The sequence below is a fragment of the Podarcis liolepis genome, assembly GCF_965112155.1.
Source record: "Podarcis liolepis genome assembly, chromosome: 7".
NCBI classification, from domain to species: Eukaryota; Metazoa; Chordata; class Lepidosauria; order Squamata; family Lacertidae; genus Podarcis; species Podarcis liolepis.
In genome coordinates, this window is record NC_139561.1 from 86,189,146 (window position 1) to 86,210,908 (window position 21,763).

Genomic DNA, 21,763 nt, shown 5'->3' on the forward strand with positions numbered 1-21,763 from the left:
TGGTTCGCATTTGCATATAACAATATAGCTAGGTATAAACGCTGAAGGAGAGTTTGAAGCAAGGCTGGTGATGGATGTGACCGGGGGAAAGTCCCCGGGGACAGAGGCCTGGAGGCCCACATATGATCCATACACACACACACCCTGGCCTGAGGTAGAACTGAAAAAGCATCCAAACGAACCATAGGCTGCCTCATCCACAGTTTAGATGCATTCTGTGTTGGGATACTGCCAGGGAACTACTGAACATGAGCACATGCACAGCCATCAAGTTTATAAACGTCACTTCTGACTATCTAAACCCAAGTAACAAATGAAAGTTAGTATTAAGGGTATAAAGCAAGAAGGAACATTGGACTAAGTGAGGATAGGAGACATACTTTGCTTCTGTAGGAATCCAGGTTTAGATGAATGGGCGGGAAGGAAGAGAGCTTTCAACATAACTTTTCCCTCATATAGCAGGCATTCATAAATTCCCTGGAGGCGGGAGGAGAATTACAAAAACCTGTTCCAGGTCAGCTCATTTGGAAGTTGGGGGGGGGGGGTGCTTCCAGACCAGAATCTGCTCAAATATGCCATGCTATTTACAAAAAAAATAGATGAGGGTAATTCTGGTTCATATGGAAGCATCTTAAATACACAAGGTTTGTAGAACTGTATTTGCAGGGATGTGCAACCTACGGCCATCCGGATGTTTCTGGAATACAACTCCCACCATCCCCAATTACTGGCTATGCTGGCTGGGCTGATGGGAGTTGTAGTACAGAAACATCTGGAGGGGAGCAATTTGTGCACCCCTGGCTTATCCAAACATAAATTCCAGTCTACAGAAAATGTTGGTTACAAATGTAAAGAAAGGAGGAAAATCTGGCAATGACTCAGGCTAAATTTGTGACCTGTCATTCAGTTATTAAATTTCGAGGAAAACCTGTTAGTGAGAAAACAGGAAGTTAGGACTGTGATCCAATTTCAAAACCGTTGCTTCCTTGGGACCTTAGATTTTATGTCCAGCAATACTTTACCACTGGGGACCAGTAGCCATTCTTGATTACTCTCTCCATTCAGAACTTTTTCTTAGCCCTGCTACATGCCACAAGGCAACTAACCATGTCTGAGAATAAATCAAGTTTCCCCGAGAATAAATTGGGTTCAGAGGCTTCGCTGCCAATCTGCTTTCTAAAGGTCTATCGATCTGCAGGGAGAAATGTTTTTCAAAAGAGAAACTTCCACAGGTATAGAAAATTAAAAGTGATAAATTCATGTGCTCACTCAAAAGCCTTCAGCTGTTTTACCAAATCAGTGTGGCCAAGAAAAAGGCATCTCAACTACCAATAGATAAAATTTTAAAAGCCCAACTTTTCAGCCACAACAGAAAATAACAGAGGATAAAATGAGAACTAGAAACGACACACACAGTCTGATATAAAGCAGCCATTTATCTGCAACTTCAGGTTTTAACTTCCGCTGTGAAATGCCTGTTTCTGGTGGGAAGAGATGCTCTGTATCTTTTGCCAGTGACATCTTGATGGACTGAAGCCTGCACATTAAAATAAATGATTCTATGTGCTGTAATGCTGCCCTAACAAGAATGCCTGCTGATGCTTCATCCCCACAAAAACTTCTAGGTTATTAGTCATGATCAAGAATATCAGCAACTTTGCTTGTAGCTTGGTGGGTTAACAAAGCAGAACTCCAACCACCGAGGAATGAACTGTTTCAACAAATGACCACATGAAGCCACAAGCGAATGCCACTCATACCACAATGTGAAACCACAGCCAAGACCCCTCCTTATAAGGAGGAAGTGGGGGACCCAGGCTGGAAGGCTAAGGGAGCAGTTTAGTCCACACAGTAGCTAACAAGACTCTTCTCATTTTTGCTATGATGGAGAGAGCAGATCTTTCACTTAAAAAGTATACTTTTGCAGTTTTAGCCCCAAGGTTCACAGAGCATTCATCCTAGGGGGGGACACATATGCAAGGATTTCTTTTAAGGCTCCAATATCAACTTGGAAAATAATTAAATATTAAAACAGTCCACAGATGTTATCCAATTTCACCTACCATTGCTTCCAGGTATAAAAATAATCCATATTCTGTTTGAACTTCCACAGTCAGGCACATTATGTCAATTATTGATGCAGCAAAGAGGTGAGCTGATGAGGAGCGACGCTTGGAAGACTATCACTTAGATGAGGTAGGTTTTTAAACTAGTGAATTAGGTTTAAGCCATCACTGAAAACTAGGATTCCACTGGACTCATGATACCGGTTCAATAAGCTTACGTATTATTGATATCATAATTTATGCTCCTCCAAGGAACTTAGGGCAACGTATTCATTTCTCTCCACCCACCTACCAATCTCTTTACTATAACCATTTGAAGTAGGTTAAGCAGAGAGTTCGTGACTAGCCCAAGGTCTCCCAGTGAGTTTCATGGCTGAAAAGGAAACTGAAGCTAGGCTCCCTGATGCAAACACATTTTAACCGCTGTGCCATTTAGTTTAGTGGTTTTCACTCTGTGGTGTTCTGGATAACTCTAAGGCTTCATACTGTCTTATTAGGGTTTTCTCAGGTGGAAAATCAGCAATGGTAGACAGGATTCCCTGAAAAGCAGCTTGTGCATCACTGCTGATCTTCTCTCTACAACATGTAGCTGTAGGAGAATATGAGGTGTGTTCTGGATCACATTCATGCACAATGATGGCAAAGCCCCACTGGAACAAAAAGCAAGCCCAGATAATGGCCTAGAATCCCCTGCAAAAGCAAACAAATTGATCTGAAGGATTCCCTTAGTGCAGTGGTTTTCAACCAGTGTGCCATGGCATCCTGGGATGCCTTGAATGATGACCAGGGGTGCCACGGGCAACACTGGCCTCTGTCCCTTCCCTCCCTCCTCCGTTGCCCTCTCACATCTCTGTCTTCCGAAGGTTTGCACAGCTGTTTGTTGCAGCAGCCCTGGCTATAAGCTCCCCAGGCAAATGCTGCCTCTGGGGCTGGTTGCCAGGAGTAAGCAGCCTCGGAGGAAGGAAGCAAGCGGGCAAGGGAGCCAGTCCGCTTGCCCTTGCTGTTGAGAATAGACAGACAAGTCCCAAGCCCCTGTGGGGCAGGGTGAGGAGGCACCTCGTCTTGGGGCATGGCGGGAGTTTAGCTCAGAGACCAGGGGCAGGAGCAGCAGCTGTCCAGAGGACTCCCAATGAGAGGGGAGAGGAGAGGAGGCTGAGTGAACACTCCACAAGGGAGGGTGTTCAAAAAAGGGTGAGAAACTGCCAGCTCTGCAGACAAGGGGTGACATAATTGGGCTTCTGAGCCCGACAGGGGTGCCGCAGAAAGAATGTAGTTGGTCAAGGGAGCCGTGGACTCAAAAAGGTTGAAAACCTCTGCCCTAGTATAAAAAAAAACCACTGTCCTGGCAACAAAAATGAAAGTGTCTGAAGGTGTACAATTAAAAACATGCAATAGCTAATTATGTGACCAAGCAGCAAGGTTAGAATATAGGTGTGTCATCTTTCCTGCCACAAAACCCCAGGTATGTACACAACACTACCTTGGCAAGCCACATGAAAGCTTTCGCGGTGGAGGCCAATCTGGATGGCTTTGGAGTCAGCCAGAAGACAACGATTATCTTGATTGGACCATTGCATAAACTTACCCACCCACCTGCAAGTGGGTGCCCTGTTGCAGCATCAACCTAAAGCGTCTAATTTTAGAACTTCCTTTTCTTCACAGATCCTGTCTTGGCGTAGGAGGCTGGGTTGTTTGTGGCCAGAGGGTGGGGGCCTTGAAGCCAAAGTTCTATGATGCTTTCCTTAGGCAAGCCACTGTTCTTTGTCTCACCCCCCCCCCCATCTGAAAGATTATCCTGGCCTACCTCTCAGGATTAGAATGAGATAATAAAGTGAAGCACTATGAAATGCAATATTAAATGCTTAGTATTATTACTAGTACTTTTGAATTCTGGTGCTGGAGGAGACTCTTGAGAGTCCCATGGACTGCAAGAAGATCAGACCTCTCCATTTTGAAGGAAATCAGCCCTGAGTGCTCACTGGAAGGACAGATCCTGAAGCTGAGGCTCCAATACTTTGGCCACCTCATGAGAAGAGAAGACTCCCTGGAAAAGACCCTGATGTTGGGAAAGATGGAGGGCACAAGGAGAAGGGGACGACAGAGGACGAGATGGTTGGACAGTGTTCTCGAAGCTACCAGCATGAGTTTGACCAAACTGCAGGAGGCAGTGGAAGACAGGAGTGCCTGGCGTGCTCTGGTCCAGGGGGTCACGAAGAGTCGGACACGACTAAACGACTAAACAACAACAAATTACTAGTACAGATCCATGGACCTGGACTATGAGCCTTGTTTGCTCCCTGCTCCTGGGCTTGTCAGGAAAATCCCAGGCACACAGAAGCCTGTGCTTCTTCAAATTTTATGTTGACAACAAGGAATCTGAAATATTTGTTCAGCCAAGCACAAGGGTGGTGCCAAGCAATCTGAAACTCACTTCCTCAAATAAGAAGAATTCAGGTCATTTTCTCCATACCCCACTCTAATCCAGTTGTCTTTCAGCCTTGGATGAGGTCCTGATAATGCAAACTTTCAAAGGTGGGTCTCTATTTCTACACAGCCAGGATTAAAGGAGAATATTGCAGCACTTGGAAGTCTGCATTGGGAGAGCGAGAACAGTGGTGCTATCCACAGGGTATTTCACCCTGCTGGGACTACAAGATACGGTAGCACTAAAAAAAAAATCGTGTTCTCATAGCTATTTATACAGTACTGTCTGAATACATTACCACTAAATATGTTAAAAGCAGCTGAAGGGAACAGCTTTACATGCAATGCAGAATCATCTTTCTGATCTCACAAGACACCCTCCCTTCCCCAAAATGCAGGAAGCAGTGAAGAGGTGGACTGCTGTAGCGTCTGAGGGCTAGTGTCTGATGTTGGGCCGGTATGGTCTTGGAGTGGCCAGCATTTCATGGCCATTGCAAGACCAAATGAGAATGCCTGTTATTAGCCTTGTGAGACTGGGACTTAAGGTAAAGGTAAAGGGACCCCTGACCATTAGGTCCAGTCGTGGCCGACTCTGGGGTTGCGGCGCTCATCTCGCTTTATTGGCCGAGGGAGCCGGCGTACAGCTTCTGGGTCATGGGGCCAGCATGACTAAGCCACTTCTGGCGAACCAGAGCAGCGCACGGAAACGCCGTTTACCTTCCCGCCGGAGCGGTACCTATTTATCTACTTGCACTTTGACGTGCTTTTGAACTGCTAGGTTGGCAGGAGCAGGGACCAAGCAACGGGAGCTCACCCCATCACGGGGATTCGAACCGCTGACCTTCTGATCGGCAAGTCCTAGGCTCTGTGGTTTAACCCACAGCGCCACCCGTGTTATAGGAGATGCTATAAAAGGCCTTGTCCCACACCATACAGTCTCTGTTTGGAGGCTGGGTAGGAACACTTCAACGCTGTCCAAGCTGCCTGTGAATGGGCATGCTTTTCACCCTCCCTGGGTGAAAATCATGTTATGTATGATGTAGTTCATATTTCTTCAGATTCAAAGGACCAGTGTGACAGCTGGCACATGGGACAAAAAAGAAGGGCCCAGAAATCCCTGCCTTTGTAAATAAGGAACATAAGAACTTCTCCAGGAAGGGAGAGATGTCTGTATTCGGCTAATGGGCAAAGCAACAGAGCAGGGCTGGTCCGTTGATCTGTGCAACTGGTGGACGGTACCTGCTTGCAGCTTAACTCCACTCTCTGCACTCCTGCATGAGAACTTTACTGGCTTTTAAAGCCTCAAGCACAGCACCCAAGAAGCATGTAAGCGATGAGACAGCCAGGCTAGTTGCATATGTGCAGAGAGTATGAGTTCCCCAGCCCCTTTCTCTCCCCTAACTTCCACAAATATTCACAGCTGAACTTTTATATATTTAGTAATGATTGATAGGACTGAAGCTGTCTGGTACAGAGTCAGACAACTGGTCCATCCAGCTTAGTACTGTCTACACTGTGTGGCAATGGCTCTCCAAGGTTTCATACAAGGGACTTTCTCATCCCTACTTGACGCTGCTAGAGATTGAATGCAAGGCAGATGCTCTGCCACTGAACCATGGCCCTTTAAATCCATTATCTCTTCATTTTCACCACAAAGCAGTCAGTTACACCAGCGGGACAGAAACCCACAAACATGGCAACTGCAAAGCATTTTTAGTCAATGATGAATTTAGTAGCAATATGGGTAAATCCTTCTGGTTTTTTAAAGAAATTCTATTTTAGCTTAGGACATGTTTCCTAAGTTTTCTTTGTGACTGCTGAAGACCAGTAAGAGCACATCCTCTTAACACCGCCTAAGAACCAAGATCAACAGCATGAAAGCTTGGTAGCCTGTCCAAAGTCATAGGGAAACTCCCTTCAGATGCAGATTTGCTACAGCCCTTGCTCGGCTGGTTTTTGAAAACGAAATGCTAGGACCTCTCTGGTTGGGTGTTGAGGTTAGGATATGGTATAATAAAGCTTACTTGTTTCTCTCTAATGATGCACTGTTATCTATTCTGAGAATCCAAGACAAGGAATTATAAACCCCCTTATTTTGTTCTGTTATCTTTGGCTATTAAAGGATTCAGTCAGGCACAAGCAAAGCAGAAATGCCTCTGGCCAATTAGGAACTCCTGACTTAGTTTTTAGTATGCAAACATATTCATTATCACAATTATGCAGAAGGGAACACAGTCTACAATTCCAAACAACCACACAATTACCCCAGTGACTCTGAAAGCCTGAGAAATGGAGGAAGCAAAAAAACTAGAGATATACCCTATGTTAACAAGGGTGCTAATTCAGGACAGAAATCCCAAAGTATGTCTGGTATCTCTGATTGTGCAAACAAGCTCCAGGGCCCAAAACAAAACATTTGGAGAACTCATGTTCCATGATTCATGCCCTTTTCCCAGGATACTCCATTCTATTTCCCACCTTTCCTCCCCACACCACCCCAATTTTATGTTTTTTCTCCAAGTCAGCCCCAACATTTTTTGTATTTCTGCAAACCTTGAGGCTCCCCCAAAATTTCCTGAGTCCTTCCTCACAATGATCCATACACTCTGAGAACCAAGTTCACTAGGAGTATATGAGATTTCCATTAACAGGTATATCAGGTCTTTGGTATAACTCATATTAGTATGAACAGTACCACAAATCAGCACTTTACTAATTTCGTCTGAATCGACTTCTGGGAAGTTGGCATTGTTAAAAAACACTAAAGATGTTTATACACAGGACAGGTTTTCCACTCAGATGAATCATCTGCAGCTCAACCCTAAGGCACGAGAACTTTCAATAAAGCTGCAGTGTTCATTTCAGGTAGAGAAATCACATGGCAGATTCTTTGTGTAGTAAAATCTTGAGTAAGAATGAATGTGTCTTGTAGTCAAGGCTTTCCGATCATAGCTCTGAAGTTGCACCTAACAGGACAGGTGCATCTTGGACTCTGCCCAAGCGCTGCTCCTATCTGCAGTAACATGAGCTGTTTGCAAAGGCAAAAGGAAAGTCTATTCTCTCATTAGGATAATAAAGAGCAGAATGCACCCATTTCACTCTGCAGTGACTTATTTCCAAGTACCCTGAAACCAAATCATAATGCTTTTGTACGTACACACTATTTCAAAGCAAAAACCAAGCACTCTCTCAAATTATTGAAAGGGGCTAAAAAATCAAATGATGGGAGTGAAAATAAATATTGGGAGTGAAATATTGCATTCACAGTATTAGTGCGGGAAGCAAAATGGAGCTACCAAAACTGCACCATCAACTTCCATGATACAGGAACTTTACAGACACAGCAAGAAACTGAAGGCCCTTAAAGCTTTCTCCACTTGCTGAACTGCAAAAGGCAGCTGCTCTCTGCTTTAGCTAAAATGTTCTGATAGTACAACAGAGTAACAGCAGCCCTTCATTGTGGGAAAGGATTCATCTTGTCAGAGGCATGCAGAAGCATCAAATAGGAATACTTTACACCTGATAAATACCACTACAGGCAATTTCAAGTTACTACTAATATTTGACATTTTATTATGTTTTTATATTCTGCTGGAAGCCACCCAGATTGGCTGCGGAAACCCAGCCAGATGGGCAGGGTATAAGAAATAAAATAAAATAATTATTACTACTACTGCTAAACTTTCTGGTACCTACTCAGAGGGAGAAGTATGTTCTGATCTGGCAGAAATGAAGGCATGAGAATTTAAATATAGACGGTATAACAGGAAATAAAATAAAACAGCATGCAATTCATCTATAGACTGCTCAAGCATAAACGACATTAAGTTAAAAGCCTCCAAAGCACAGCAGGCATATCCTTCAAATACTGTTGAAACAATAAACTGTTTCACTTCTCTGCAGATGCTAATCTGTTTGTAGAACATTCCCTTTTAATTCTTTAAAACCAATACAGATAAGAGAAAATGATGTTTAGAAAGTGTTTAGTATAAATAATGTTTGGAGTTTATTTTTGTTCTTAAAAGCAATCATTTGCCGCCGCCACATTTTTCTATGAAATCCATTGCGGGCTCATTTTACCCAGAATTCAATGCACAACCGAAATGACATTTTACCAAGGATCTTCAATAAAGTTTGACCAAAGGTACACTGCTACACTAAGGCACCGTATTTTTCGTCCCATAGGACGCACCTAGTTTTTTTGGGGGGAAATAAAGAATTTTTTTCCCTTTTATTTCCCCCCCCCCAAAAAAACCAGGTCGGGTAAACCAAACCAGGTCGGGGAACAGCGGGATGGCGGCGCTGGGCCTCCCCACTGTCCCCTGAGCTTGTGGGGCTGGCCGATGTCTGCCCAAAGTGCAGGGTGCTCTGTTTCAGGGTGCCCCACGCTCCGTGCAGCAGGCTGCTATCCGCAGCCTAGGGAGCCCGGCGGGAACTCCCGCAGGCTCCCCAGGCTTGCTGATAGCTTCCTGAAGCCTGGAGAGCAAGAGGGGTCAGTGTGCACCGACCCCTCTCGCTCTCCAAGCTTCAGCGAAAGCCTGTATTCGCCCCATAGGACGCACACAGATTTCCCCTTCATTTTTGGAGGGGAAAAAGTGCGTCCTATAGGGCGAAAAATACGGTACATGCAAGAGCTTTCATAGCTACTAAACTGTACGTTTCCCACCTTTGCCCACCCACCCACAAACTGCAAATAGAGCCATATACTCTTTCTGGACCAACCAAGGGGCCTTCGTAGATGAGAAGTGGCATTGGAATAAACTAACAACAACATCTCTTGCTACAAAGATCTTACCTGTTGCTTCAATGTATTCGATGCATCTCTCAATAAAAATGGGAATGGGCTTCTCTGGTGTCACTACAGTGGACAAAGGCACCCCGAAATAGTTGCTCTCCCATGTAGCCTTTGTGATAGATGGCCGAGGCTTAGGCTTTGGTTTCTGTAGAGAAGAATTTACCAGAGTTAATATTGTTGGAAACATAAATCATTATAAATAATGAAGCAACTGATTTAATGAGGCTTTACTTAAGTAGCCAAAAGGTCAATAATATAAGAAACTGGGACGATAAAAGACACAATTTAACTTGTTAGTCAAAAACAAGCCGTACTTCTGATTATACATATGCGCTCAATTTGCTATAAAGCTATGGTTGCTATTGCTACGTAAGTAGAATGTGAGTTCGTACAACTATATATAACGCTTTAAAAATAAAAAGGAAACATTTAAAAATAAAGCTTAGAAGGAAACATTTTTAAACTACTTGGAATGATACCACCTGCCACAGCAAATGCTACACAGTAATAAAAACAATTTGAACACCAGATACCTTTTACACCTGACTGGCAGGGAGTGAAATAGAAGCAAATACAAAATCCAGCAAGGAAACTTTCTGAACCTCCTCATCCAAAATACTATGGTGCAAGCTACATTTTGTTCACTTACAAAAAAAATGCTCTGAAGCCAACAGGTATTTTCTTCCCACAGTGGATAAAGAACAGCAAACAAATAAGGATTGTTTCCATCTAAACCAGTCTTATTCTCAAGCAACAATGTGCCAAGAACAGCTAAGAGCAACAGGCAAGGAAGGCACAAAGCCTCAGGTCAAGTGACAGTGATTCACAAACTCTATCCGGGTGAGCCTTTGAGTAAAAGTGTGTGATATGGGGGGGGGGGGGGAGAGTGTGGCTCCATAGAAGTTTACTTGGAGTACCAAGGAAAAGCTTCTACTTCAAAAGCAGGAAAAACAAACCACAAGCAGCAAAAAGAAAAACAGAATGGCCGGCTTAGGGAGAGATGGAAGGGCAAATGTATCTTCTCAATATATGGATGAACTCCCCCTAAGGAAGGAGTAGCCAGTGTGGTGCCTTCTAGACTCTCATCAGGTCCAGCTAGCATGGCCAATGATCAGGAACGACGGGAGTTGTAACCCAGCAACATTTAATTGGCTATTCCCTGCTAGCTAGAACCTCAGACACTAGAACAAGAGCCATCCCGCAGGTCTATGGTCCTTTCCAGGCTGCAAAATTATTTTGTTTCATTTTTCATGAGACTATTTATCCACCCTCCCATCAAATTCATTTTATCAAATAAAATTCAATTAACAGCAGAAAGACAAGTGTTACTTCAAAAACTATAGCAGTCAAAGTAATTAATTTTTAGATACTAGTACTGTAGGGCTTGCAAAAGTGTTAAATGCCATAATAATAATAATAATTTATTATTTATACCCCGCCCATCTGGCTGGGTTTCCCCAGCCACTCTGGGCGGCTTCCAACAAAACACTAAAATACAATAACCTATTAAACATTAAAAGCTTCCCTATACTTCAGAACGTTTTAGAATCCTTGGTTAGTGGAGTACCTGAATTTCTCCCCGCCACAGTTTGCTCTTACACTCTCACTTGTGCATTCCCATTCTAGCCAAAGTCTGGAAAAAGTCATAATTCCATTAAGGTATTAGATGTGGGTGGGAGGCAAGTTTCCCTATATTTTCAATTCCCATTTTTCTGCATTACACTTAAGGTACATGGTACCTAAAGGTCTCAGCTGGATTCTTCATTTGTTTTCCTAGGTGGATTTCCATGGCTAATTTTCCTTTAAGACTTGTGCTCCAGAAACTGAAGGGGCTCTCTTTTCCTGTAGCTATGACCTATGGTGACACAACAGATATTACTATTACACCACTCTGTAGCAGAGATGGAAAGTAGGAAAGCAGAGTCATTCTACTGGCTTTGCTAGATCAGCAAATTTTGGCTCTTTCTGTGAACCGCGCCCCACTCAGCCAAGATGCCTTGCCAGCTGCAAAGCATCCCTGAATGGCAAGGAGTGTTAAGTGAGATGTGCCGTACACGTCAGTGTGTATGTGTGTGTTTTGAATTACGCGCCTCTGTGCCAGCATAGGGTGTGGGAAGTTCCCAAAGCTGTTTCCTTTCCAAATTTTAATATGAAATTGCTTCCTCTCCCCCACCCCCTTGTCCCACCCAATCCATTTTCCTTTTATGTGTTGTCTTTTTATCATAAGCCTGAAATCAGGGTGATTTGCTTTCAGCAAAAAAGGCAAGGTTGAAATACTTCTGATTTAAAAAATCACTTTTTTGTGCTGTTTCGCTATTGCAGGTAGACATAAGAGCAAGCAGATTCACACATGACTTGGGAGATTTGCATGCAGGAGAGTTACTTATCGTATTTTTCTGTGTATAAGACTAGGTTTTTTTTTAACCAAAAAATTAGGTTTAAAATTGGGGCTCCTCTTATCATGGGTAGTGCTGAGGGGTGTTTTCTTAATTTGGAGTCCCCAAAATAGGGGGTGTCTTATACATAGGGGTGTCTTATACACAGAAAAATACGTTATTTCATTTATCTGTCACATTTTACAATAAAAAAATTCAAAGTGACACGACAATAAAATTACAATGCATAAAAACAATTAAAAAGAAAAACTTGGAAGCCATGACAACACAATAAACAGAAAGTGATCATCCAGAAACCACACTAAAATTACCCAAACTAAAAGATGTGCGCCACCAACATTAAGAAATGAACAAAAAATATAACAATGGACAAGGAGGGCACCAGGCACAGTGGCGGAGAGCAAGCAGGGCGGTGCTGGCGCGCATCCTGGGGGCGGGGCACACCACCCGCAGAGGTGTGGCGCGCTGCCTGCAGGGGCGTAGCGTCCATCATGGGGGGCACGCCGCCTGCAGGGGGGGGGCAGCCGTGATGGCCCCCTACTGGGATTCTGCTGCCGGGGGCGGTGCGCTCCCTGCGCACTCCTCTTCCTCCGCCAGTGACCAGGCAAATCATCTTAAGAAAAGCATTGGGGGAGGCACATCACCACAAAGGCCTTTCCTTTTTGGCCATCCTCCACTTCTCCTTTGGGTGGGGAACACAAGAGAAGGGCCTCTCATGAAGACTGCAGAGTCCCGGTTGGGTCATATGGGGAGAGGCAGTCTATGAGCTACTGTAGTCCCGAGCTTTAAAGATCAAAACCAGCACTTTGAACTGAGCCCGAAATCTAATCCGTAGTCAACACAGTTGGGTTAAACTCCCCATGCTGAAGCCTCAATCCAAATCCCCCACTTCTGCTAAAGGAAAAAACATACAACAATATTGGTTGATCCTGCTATGGCTGCCATTTGTAGTTCGGTCATCAGTATTTGCATTAAAAAAACAAAACCAAAAGGAGGAATTAGCAGTCAGAGTACTCCCTCGTGAATTAGCTCTGGAATATGCCTAATGATGCTATTGCTATTTGGGTTCTGGGACATCACATGAAAGCCATGCAATGTCATTTGGGTAGCCCTGATATCAATATTTAAAAATATATTGCATTATCTATCAATGTCAGGTTATCAGATAATTTTTTTTAAAAAAAGAGGTTTCTTTAAAATTCACTTTATCTTAAAAATAGTTGTTCATAATATTCTCTCCAGATGAGGAAGTTGGCAGGAAACCTGGGGAAGATGGACGCGCTGCGCTAATTGAAAAGTCACAATATGTAGTGTATGACTCAACTGCAAGGAGGTTTCCAGCTTGATAAAAAGGGCTATACAAGGGCAGGTGTTCTATTATTTTGAGCTCAAGAGAGGAGATTAACTCACTCCTAGCCAACAGCTTCTCTTGAAGACATCTGTTGAACCATGTGGCCCCAGGAAACTTCCCACCCACCCAACTCCCCTCCTCCATTGTCTATAACCCATTCCTAGCTAAAATATGATCACTTCCTGTTTAGTCTGTTTCCATATAACTTCCTCCCTCCAGAGCTCTGGTGACAGAAGGATACGTAGAACAATACAACAACAGGGGGAGGGGTGGCAATTTATTTTCAGACACCAATGACAGAAAAGAGCTTTTCTGCCAAAGACATTAGAGAGCATATTAAGAAAATAAACCAGGTAACTGAAACTTAACAGTGAGAGCCTATGCCCTATCCTTTCTTAATGGATACACCATTCATCACCATTCATGCTGGACAGATCACCAATTACCGTATTTTTCGCCCTATAGGACACACTTTTTCTCCTCCAAAAATGAAGGGGAAATGTGTGTGCGTCCTATGGGGCGAATGCAGGCTTCAGGAAGATATCCGCAAGCCTTGGGAGCCTGGTGGGAGTTCCCGCCGGGCTCCCAAGGCTTGCGGACAGCAGCCTGCAGCCCGAAACCCGGGGAGCGCAGCGGGGTGCACCCCGGGCTTTGGGCAGCTCTCCGCAAGCCTTGGGAGCCTGGCGGGACTTCCCGCCGGGCTCCCAAGGCTTGCGGATAGCAGCCTGTTCTGGGGGCTGGGGTTGGGGGAAGCTCGGGTTTCCCCCGCCCCAGCCCTGGGGGGGAAATTTTTTTTTTCTTTATCCCCCCCCCCCAAAAAAACTGGGTGCACCCTATGGGCCGGTGCACCCTATAGGGCGAAAAATATGGTAATATGCTCCATGATGGCTATCAAGATTATACCTCAACACAGGCTTCAAGGAAGGAAACCATGGCACAAAATGAACACTCAACCCTTCAAGATTAAGCGGGATTGCTTCCAAATGACTCTTAAGAACCATCTGCTTTCTGAGTTCCCTGATACCACTGAGGAACACTGGACCAAGTTAAAACATCCATTATTGCAGCCTGTGAACAAACCATTGGATACCAAACCAAGAAACACCAGGAATGGCAATACAGCAGAAGGGAGTTGTTATTTAGTCTAAATAAAGGTCAGAACCCTCTTCAAGGCTAGCCTACAAACAGCACATTACAATAGTCCAATCTGGAGGTTACCAGGGCATGGATCACTGTTGCAAACTACTCTTTGTCCAGGAAATGCTGTAGCTTGAAATAGGCACTCCCAAGCAATGGGGGATCAAGGTGCACCTCCACCTGCTCTTTCCAGGGGAGTGCAACCCATTCTAGAACAGGTGGTATTCCTGGTCTCAGGAACTTTGAAGACACAGCACCTCCATCCTGTTTGGATTCAGTTTCAATTTGTTGGCCCACCTCCAGTTTGCCACACACTTTTTTGCTCATTCTTTCATGCTGGACATATAAAAAACTTTGTTGAGCAGAAGTTAAGTCCCCCATGGCAGATTATGTATCAAGATTAAACGAATTCAGCACATGCCCTTTAGGACGCTGCCCACATTAATGCAAAGATGTACTGCCTAAAGCTACAGAAGTTCCCCCACCAACGCAAACAAATCCAGCAGGCAATGCAAACAGGACTGTATATTTTGATCATGGCCTGAAGAAACAACAAAAGGAAGAAACAGCAAAAGGAAACATACCTTTTAAAAGCACCGATGATTTGCAATCAACACCTCAGCAGAAGAAAAGAAAAAAGATCTAGCGCTGAGATGAGATAGGAGAGTATAATTGTGATGACTCAAATCAGTGAAAAGCTTTCACACTGTACATCATTTTAATGATGTACAGCACAGCAGGAGGAAAGCCTAATACAAATCTCAAAGCTATGACTTCCCCCCTGCTTCTTAAAGTAGTAAATGGGATGCAATATTAAGTGCCAAAAGCATGGGGGTTCAATCAACTGGCAACATTTCTCTCTGTTCGCCGACAGAAGCATTAGTAGAAAAGTGATGGAATACCTAGTGCTCTGCAGCTTTTACTTCAAGGCTGACTATAAAGTGAAAGGGGCTTGGGATTCCAGCCTCATTTCCCTGGCCAAGCTGCCCAAGGGAGCAAGACACAACTATCTAACTTGGAATGAAAACCTAGACCAAATCACAGAACTAGTGTTAAGGGCTCAATCTAGCTATGACCTTTTCTAGCCACACACTTGACCAAAACGGAGGCATGGGCAAAAATGGCATGCAGCCACCAGAATATATGCCAAGCTCCCCCTGCTCCTGGACATTTAAGACCTGCCCACAGCTTTCTGCTTTGAGGCCCCAGCCAAACAGGTCAAAATGTTAATAAAAATGCACACTACATCACAATAAAGGAAGGGCTGAAAGCTCAGTGGCAGAGCACATGCCTGGCAGAGAAAGTGTCCCACATTCAATCCCCAACAACTTCAGGAAGGCATGTAACATTTTTGCTCCTCCAGCAGCTCTTCCATCAGCCCCCAGGGCTGTGAAAGACAGCAGCAGCACCATCCACCCAGCAAGGAAGTCCTGGCCTGTGTGGGACTAACATGTAGCATCTTCAACAGTCAGTTCCAAGCCAGGAGACTCGGTTGCAAAATGCAATTTGTTTGAACATCAGAGAACGGGGGTGGGGGTTTTTTACGTACATACACCTTTGCCCTGCTGCAGTGACTACTGTGTCAATATCTATTTTATTGCATTTCAAATATCTAGTAAGCCGCCTCAAGAACTTCAGTTAGTAGGGAGGGCAAAAATACTGGTTTTGGCAGCCAGAAGGATCAGAAAGGAGACCCTGGACAATATAGCCGTGAACTGCAATGGAGAGGCAGAGATCTAAATAGAGACTATAAGTTGTGCTTCTGCCTGTGTTTATTTTTTATTCAGATTTGTCATGGCCAATGGCTAGTACAATAAATTTATTTGGATTGGATTGGCATAAGTAAATGGGACAGGAAGCAGGTGATGGGAAAGACCCCTCCTTGGGAACCCTGGAGAAGTGCTGCCAGTCAAGAGTAGACAACACTGAGCCTAGATCAGGAATAGCTAATCTGCCCCCCCCCCAATAATGTTGTTGAGTACAGCTCCCATGCTGACTGGGGCTGCTGGGAGGTGGAATCCACTAGCATTTGGAGGGCCTCAGGTTAGTCACCCCTGGCCTACAGAGACCAAGAGTTTGACCTTGTATGAGGCAACTTCCTAAACTCTCATAATCACAACCAGGGACCTAACAAATGCTTCAGTCATCAAAAGGGTTAAAAGCAAGAAGTCCCTGCTGGAAATACCATCGCATCAGTGCTTGCCAGATGTCTGAGCCCGCTACCCTCAGCCAGGCATGTGTCTGTCATTAGGGAGCCATTAAAATGTTACACAGCAGCAGCAAGCAGTCCAGCGAAGAGAAAGCAACACCATTCCAGAGTTTACCTTCATTTAGCCTAGCGAATTCTTAGCTAGAAAAAAACATTAAGGAGTCCTCTGCGCTACACATTTACACACATGTATGTTGGCTCGGGGGGGGGGGTGTCACATATGCCAGATCATAGATTTCACCACCAGTACTACTGAAGCACTAAGCAGAACCATTTGAAGATCTGTGACCATCCAACACAATGGAACTCTTCTTCATACTCACTGCATTGTCTTTAAATGGCAGGCAGGCCTCCCAGTTCCTCTTGCCTGCTTATAGCTTCTATAAAGCAGCAGGTGCCTGAACCTCAACCCAGCATTAAAAGGATTGCAGCAAAAGGACTGCAGAGAATGCTGTTTATTATTTATCAATATGTTAGAGACTCATTTGGAACCTGCCTTGGGACTCCTGCTTCCTGGTTCATAGCCAAGAAGAAAAGGGTGTGGAAAACAGTGCATAAAGAATACACAACATAGTCATCTTACAATCAAATATCCACCAAATGTTTAATTGGGTAGACCAGTGGTTCCCAATTGGTGGTAACCCACCCAGGGGGTCTGTGGCACCATTCACATAACAAAAACTACCACAGATGTATTAAACTTTTCAAAAGTAGGAGGTTCATAGCTTGGGTTTTGAGAAAACAAGGGATCCGCAGTACAGTGGTGCCTCTCAAGACGAAAAGAATCCGTTCTGTGATTCTCTTCATCTAGCGGTTTTTTCGTCTTGCGAAGCAAGCCCATCGACGGATTAACGGATTAGTGCTATTAGCGGCTTATCTGCTGATCGGATCAGCTGATAAGCGGCTTAGCGGCTTAGAAAAGGGGGGGGAACCAGCGGGAACTCGCAAGACATTGTCGTCTTGCGAAGAAAGCCCATAGGAAATTTGTTTTGCGAAGCACCTCCAAAACGGAAAACTCTTTCGTCTAGCGAGTTTTCCGTCTTGCGAGGCATTCGTCTTGCGGGGCACCACTGTACTTAGCTAATTGGGAACCACTGAGGTTGGCCATTTCACATACCCTTCTTTGTCTTAATTCTTCAAGGAGGAGCTTGGGGGGAAAGTATGGATTTGACTGAGACAGGAGGATGGGGGACAAAAAGAAGTGTGTGAGTATTGCCTGAAATTTGACACAGCATTTATGTTTCCTAACAAACCACATTTGCTAGCTCACCTTAAACCATGGCTTGTTTTTCATTTGCTGATACTGGCCTGCTAGGGAGCAACAAGCAACTATCTGTGGTTCAGACCTAGTGGAAAGCCAAGGCTTCTTGATCCTGATGCTCACACCAGAGAGCAAACAGAGCAGGAATTGTTGAGGCATGTGCGCCAGCACAGTAATGGTTCACAGTAAACTATGGTTAAGGCAGAAGGTCTGACTTATTATGTATTAACATGGGCAGTGAGAACACTAGATCACTTTGTAACAATTTCAAAAAGTACTCTGAAGAGCAATTCACACAGTGAAGCTCATAACCAATACATAGATGTGACTTGCATGTCAAAGGCAACTGGGAGCTGTAAACCCAGTTTAACTACCATTCTACACTGTGCAATCAGCATATTACGATGACATAATTCTAAAAAATGCAGAATGGTTCCAAGAGACATTCTATTCAAAAGGACTATATTCTTAGTTTTACACATTCTAGTAGGAGGAACTATCTTCAGCAGGGTTAGAGTACAGAAAAGGAAATAAACGCCTGTTCTATGCTATAAATGTTCTTAGCTAAAATATATTTTGGATGATACTGAATGTCGAAGTTCTGGGTTTTCACTATCTTGACATAGATTAAGTGAGCTAAGCATCCAAATAAAGCTTTCATGGTCAACTTAATGAGACTGCCAACATGAGGATCAATTAGTGCCAATGGGAAGGTGTGTGCTACAAACCTGCTTCAATAATGATCTGGGCCATAGCCAATTTGTTAATTTTGGAACAGTGAAATTTGGTAACATTCTTGCTGTGATCAACAGCAGAGTCCGATTGACCTACTAGACTAAGCAGTTTATAGTTCATTGTAAAAATGCAGTATTATTTTGTTGCCATTAACAGAGAAATCTAGATAAAATTAAGTTACTGTCTCTGTACACAACTGGCTTAAGACCATATGCTGAGTCAGCTACTAAACTTGCAGCCTAAGAATGCAGATAGAAAGGGGAAGAGATTTATTACTAAAAAAACTTTTTAAAAAATCAATGTGATTGAAAAAAGAAGAAATCTGTGATACAGGGACCTGATGGAGGCAATAGAGCATTTGGACTACTACAATGTGCTCTACGTGGGGCTACCTTTGAAGGTGACCCGGAAACTGCAATTAATCCAGAATATGGCAGCTAGACTGGTGACTGGGAGCAGCTGCTGGGACCATTCAATGCCAGTCCTAAAGGATCTACATTGGCTCCCAGTACGTTTCTGAGCACAATTCAAAGTATTGGTGCTGACCTTTAAAGCCCTAAACGGCCTCAGCCCAGTATACCTGAAAGTGCGTCTCCACCCCCATCGCTCAGCCCAGACACTGAGATCCAGCGCTGAGGGCCTTCTGGCGGTTCCCTCATTGCGAGAATTACAGGGAACCAGACAGAGGGCCTTCTCGGTAGTGGCACCCGCCCTGTGGAACGCCCTCCCACCAGATGTGAAGGAAATAAGTAGCTATCTTATCTTTAAAAGACATCTGAAGGCAGCCCTGTTTAGGGAAGTTTTAAATATTTAATGCTGTATTGTTTTTAACACTCGATTGGAAGCTGCCCAGAGTAGCTGGGGAAACTCAGCCAGATGGGTGGAGTATAAATAAATTATTATTATTATTATTATTATTATTATTATTATTATTATCATTATTATTACTATTAAAGAATCTACCCATGTAGCAGGGACAGTGTTATAGTAAGATTATAACACTGCCTAGTGCAAATATAGACAATGATTTTTGGGGAGGGAAAGTGTAAAGATATCAACAGAACACAGCTGAGCTGTTAAGGATGCAATGCATCACTGATAAATGTACAAAGCTTGAGGAATAAATTAAGCCAGAAAACAGACCAAGCTTACAATCTGAAACTTTGCCATCATCTCTATCAACATATCCCTTCCAAGAGTTTGTGAACATGTACTTACTCCAGAGATGAGGAACCTCCAGCCCACAAATGACTCATGATCATAAGGGGTCCAAGTTGGCCTACAAGGCAATTTTCCTTAAACAATCCCCACTTGTTCATTAGCTAATGTCACTGGGTGCCATTATCTGATGGGCAGGAGGGTAGTATTCAATCCTTGCTGGGAACATATTGGGCAAACCAGATCCTTGCTGCCATTAAGATTGAACCCTCTGCTCAGCAACTAGTGAGCAAAGAGTTCAATCCTGCTGTTTGGCAGCATGTGTTTGTTCCCCTGCTGGAAACAGGGTAACGAAGCAAAAAGTTGTTCAGAAACAGTTTTGCAAACAGACCTGCACTGCTCTTTAAACCTCTGGTTTGCAAACCGGGACTGTTTGCAAAAGAGCTCTCAAGCAGTCCTGAGCTGCACTTTGAAGTCCCAACACTTGGGACTTCCAACTGCAACATCACCCAACATCACTATAATAACATCAGGTGATTGACAGGTGAGCAGCCCTGCCCACCTGTAAATTTTCCCCTTTAAGGGTAGGGAGCCAGAAAAGGTTCTGCACTCCTGACAGACATTTTGCCCCATTAGGACAATCTAAGATTCCAGGAAAGAAAGCTGCTGTTCCAACACATTTGAAGAAGTACAAGTAATATAATCTGCCCTGGAGCAAGCTGTACTATCTGATGAGATGTTAAGAAAATAATCTGCAGAATTTGGAGCCTAAGCTCTACAGATTGCTCTTCGAAGACAAAAATGTACTCAGAAGATGTCTGCTAAATTTAAGTCACTTTCTAGACTAACAGTGAAAATACATGCGAGACTGAGGCAGAAGATGGAGAGTCAAACTACATATGAGATGGGAGCTCTGTGAATAGATCTTTCAGCATCTTTTTCTGTTATAAAAAGCAACTGTTGCTGCGTATGCTTTGGACCAGGCTCCCAGCAAAGCAAGATGGGGGAGAATTTTAAGTTAAGTACCAACTGAGATAGAGAATTTGGAGGGAGGGAAATGCAGAACACCAGTGCTCAAAACTCCCGTTGTTCTAAGTGCATTTTGTGACAGGGAATTTCATTAATGCAAGCAGTTTCTGAGCTCTGGGCGCAGTACTGTGCCTAAGATTTCAGATTAAAACTGCAGAGTGGAAGGAAAGGAGGGCTTTTTTCTCCCTCCCCACTTCCAGCTACTCTCTGAAGACTGGAGAAGAGACCCTCTTAAGAATACTGGGGCGGTGAGCAGGGGAAGGACTAGACCATGCGAAAAATGAACATAATGTTTTAGCTGCAGTTCATTCATTTTCAGCACTGCTTGTTATAAAAAAGTGCATCTAGACATTCTGTTGCTGCGCCCAAAACCTAGGTTTAAGGTGCCATTTAGTTCCTAGCTTTTGTATCTCAGTTTCTAACACTGCTTGACATGCTGGCTTTTATTATTATTATTATTATTAATAATAATAATTATTATTATTTAAATTATTAATTAAATTTGTATAACGCCATTCATCCACACATCTCAAGGCGATTCACAACACATTGAGAAGGAATAACTATTCATTAAAAAAAATATTAAAGTACTGTATGTCTGTACCAACCTTACTTGGTTATCAAACTTAGCATTAAACTTATTGTGATTACCACTTGCAGATCTGCATAGTTGTTAGTGTCGCTGAAGCTACAAACCACTCCGGGTGATGAGAAAGCATGTCTGTGCTGACTTCCAGGCTTTCCTAGCAGAATGGTGAATAGGTGCTGCTGCTTAAACAAGGCTGCTTTTCAGAGCATGAAAACACTGAAGAGCCTCGTGTTTTAAGACCCATGGAGAAAGTTGCCTGATGATACCTTCCTTAAGAGCTCAAATATTAACACTCCTAACTTGAACGAATATGCTATTTAAAAAGTGAGGTGCCACCAAGAGCCCACTCCACGCCATTATTTATTCCCTAAAAGTACAGCTCTCCCTCATATTTGTCTTTTTTTCTATTAAGCAAGTATTTGAGATGCTCTCTCTGTACTGCCAACAAGGCTTGAAATTCACAAAAGCTTTCAATTTACTGTTCTTGCATCAGCTTTTGAGCTTTGGAAGTTATGTCTGGCAGTTAACTTGTGCTCCCTCTGCTGGCTATGCAGTAGGTTAGCACCTCCCAAGCCTTTCCCCTCGGCCTTTGAATGCATTCCAGTCACAGTTT

At 43.7% G+C, this 21,763-nt stretch overlaps 2 protein-coding genes across 2 annotated transcripts in view; both read right to left on the reverse strand.

Annotated features, from left to right (window-relative positions):
• FKRP (fukutin related protein) overlaps positions 1–21,763 on the reverse strand; it is a 215,480-nt gene that overhangs the window by 40,398 nt on the left and 153,319 nt on the right. The gene's annotated exons all lie outside the window — the stretch shown is intronic.
• Positions 1–21,763, reverse strand: part of ARHGAP35 (Rho GTPase activating protein 35) — a 90,886-nt gene that overhangs the window by 34,193 nt on the left and 34,930 nt on the right. The window contains exon 3 of the mRNA XM_083515718.1: positions 9,286–9,430. Within this exon, the coding sequence (XP_083371844.1) occupies positions 9,286–9,430 (145 nt within the window). The remainder of the gene's footprint in view (positions 1–9,285; positions 9,431–21,763) is intronic.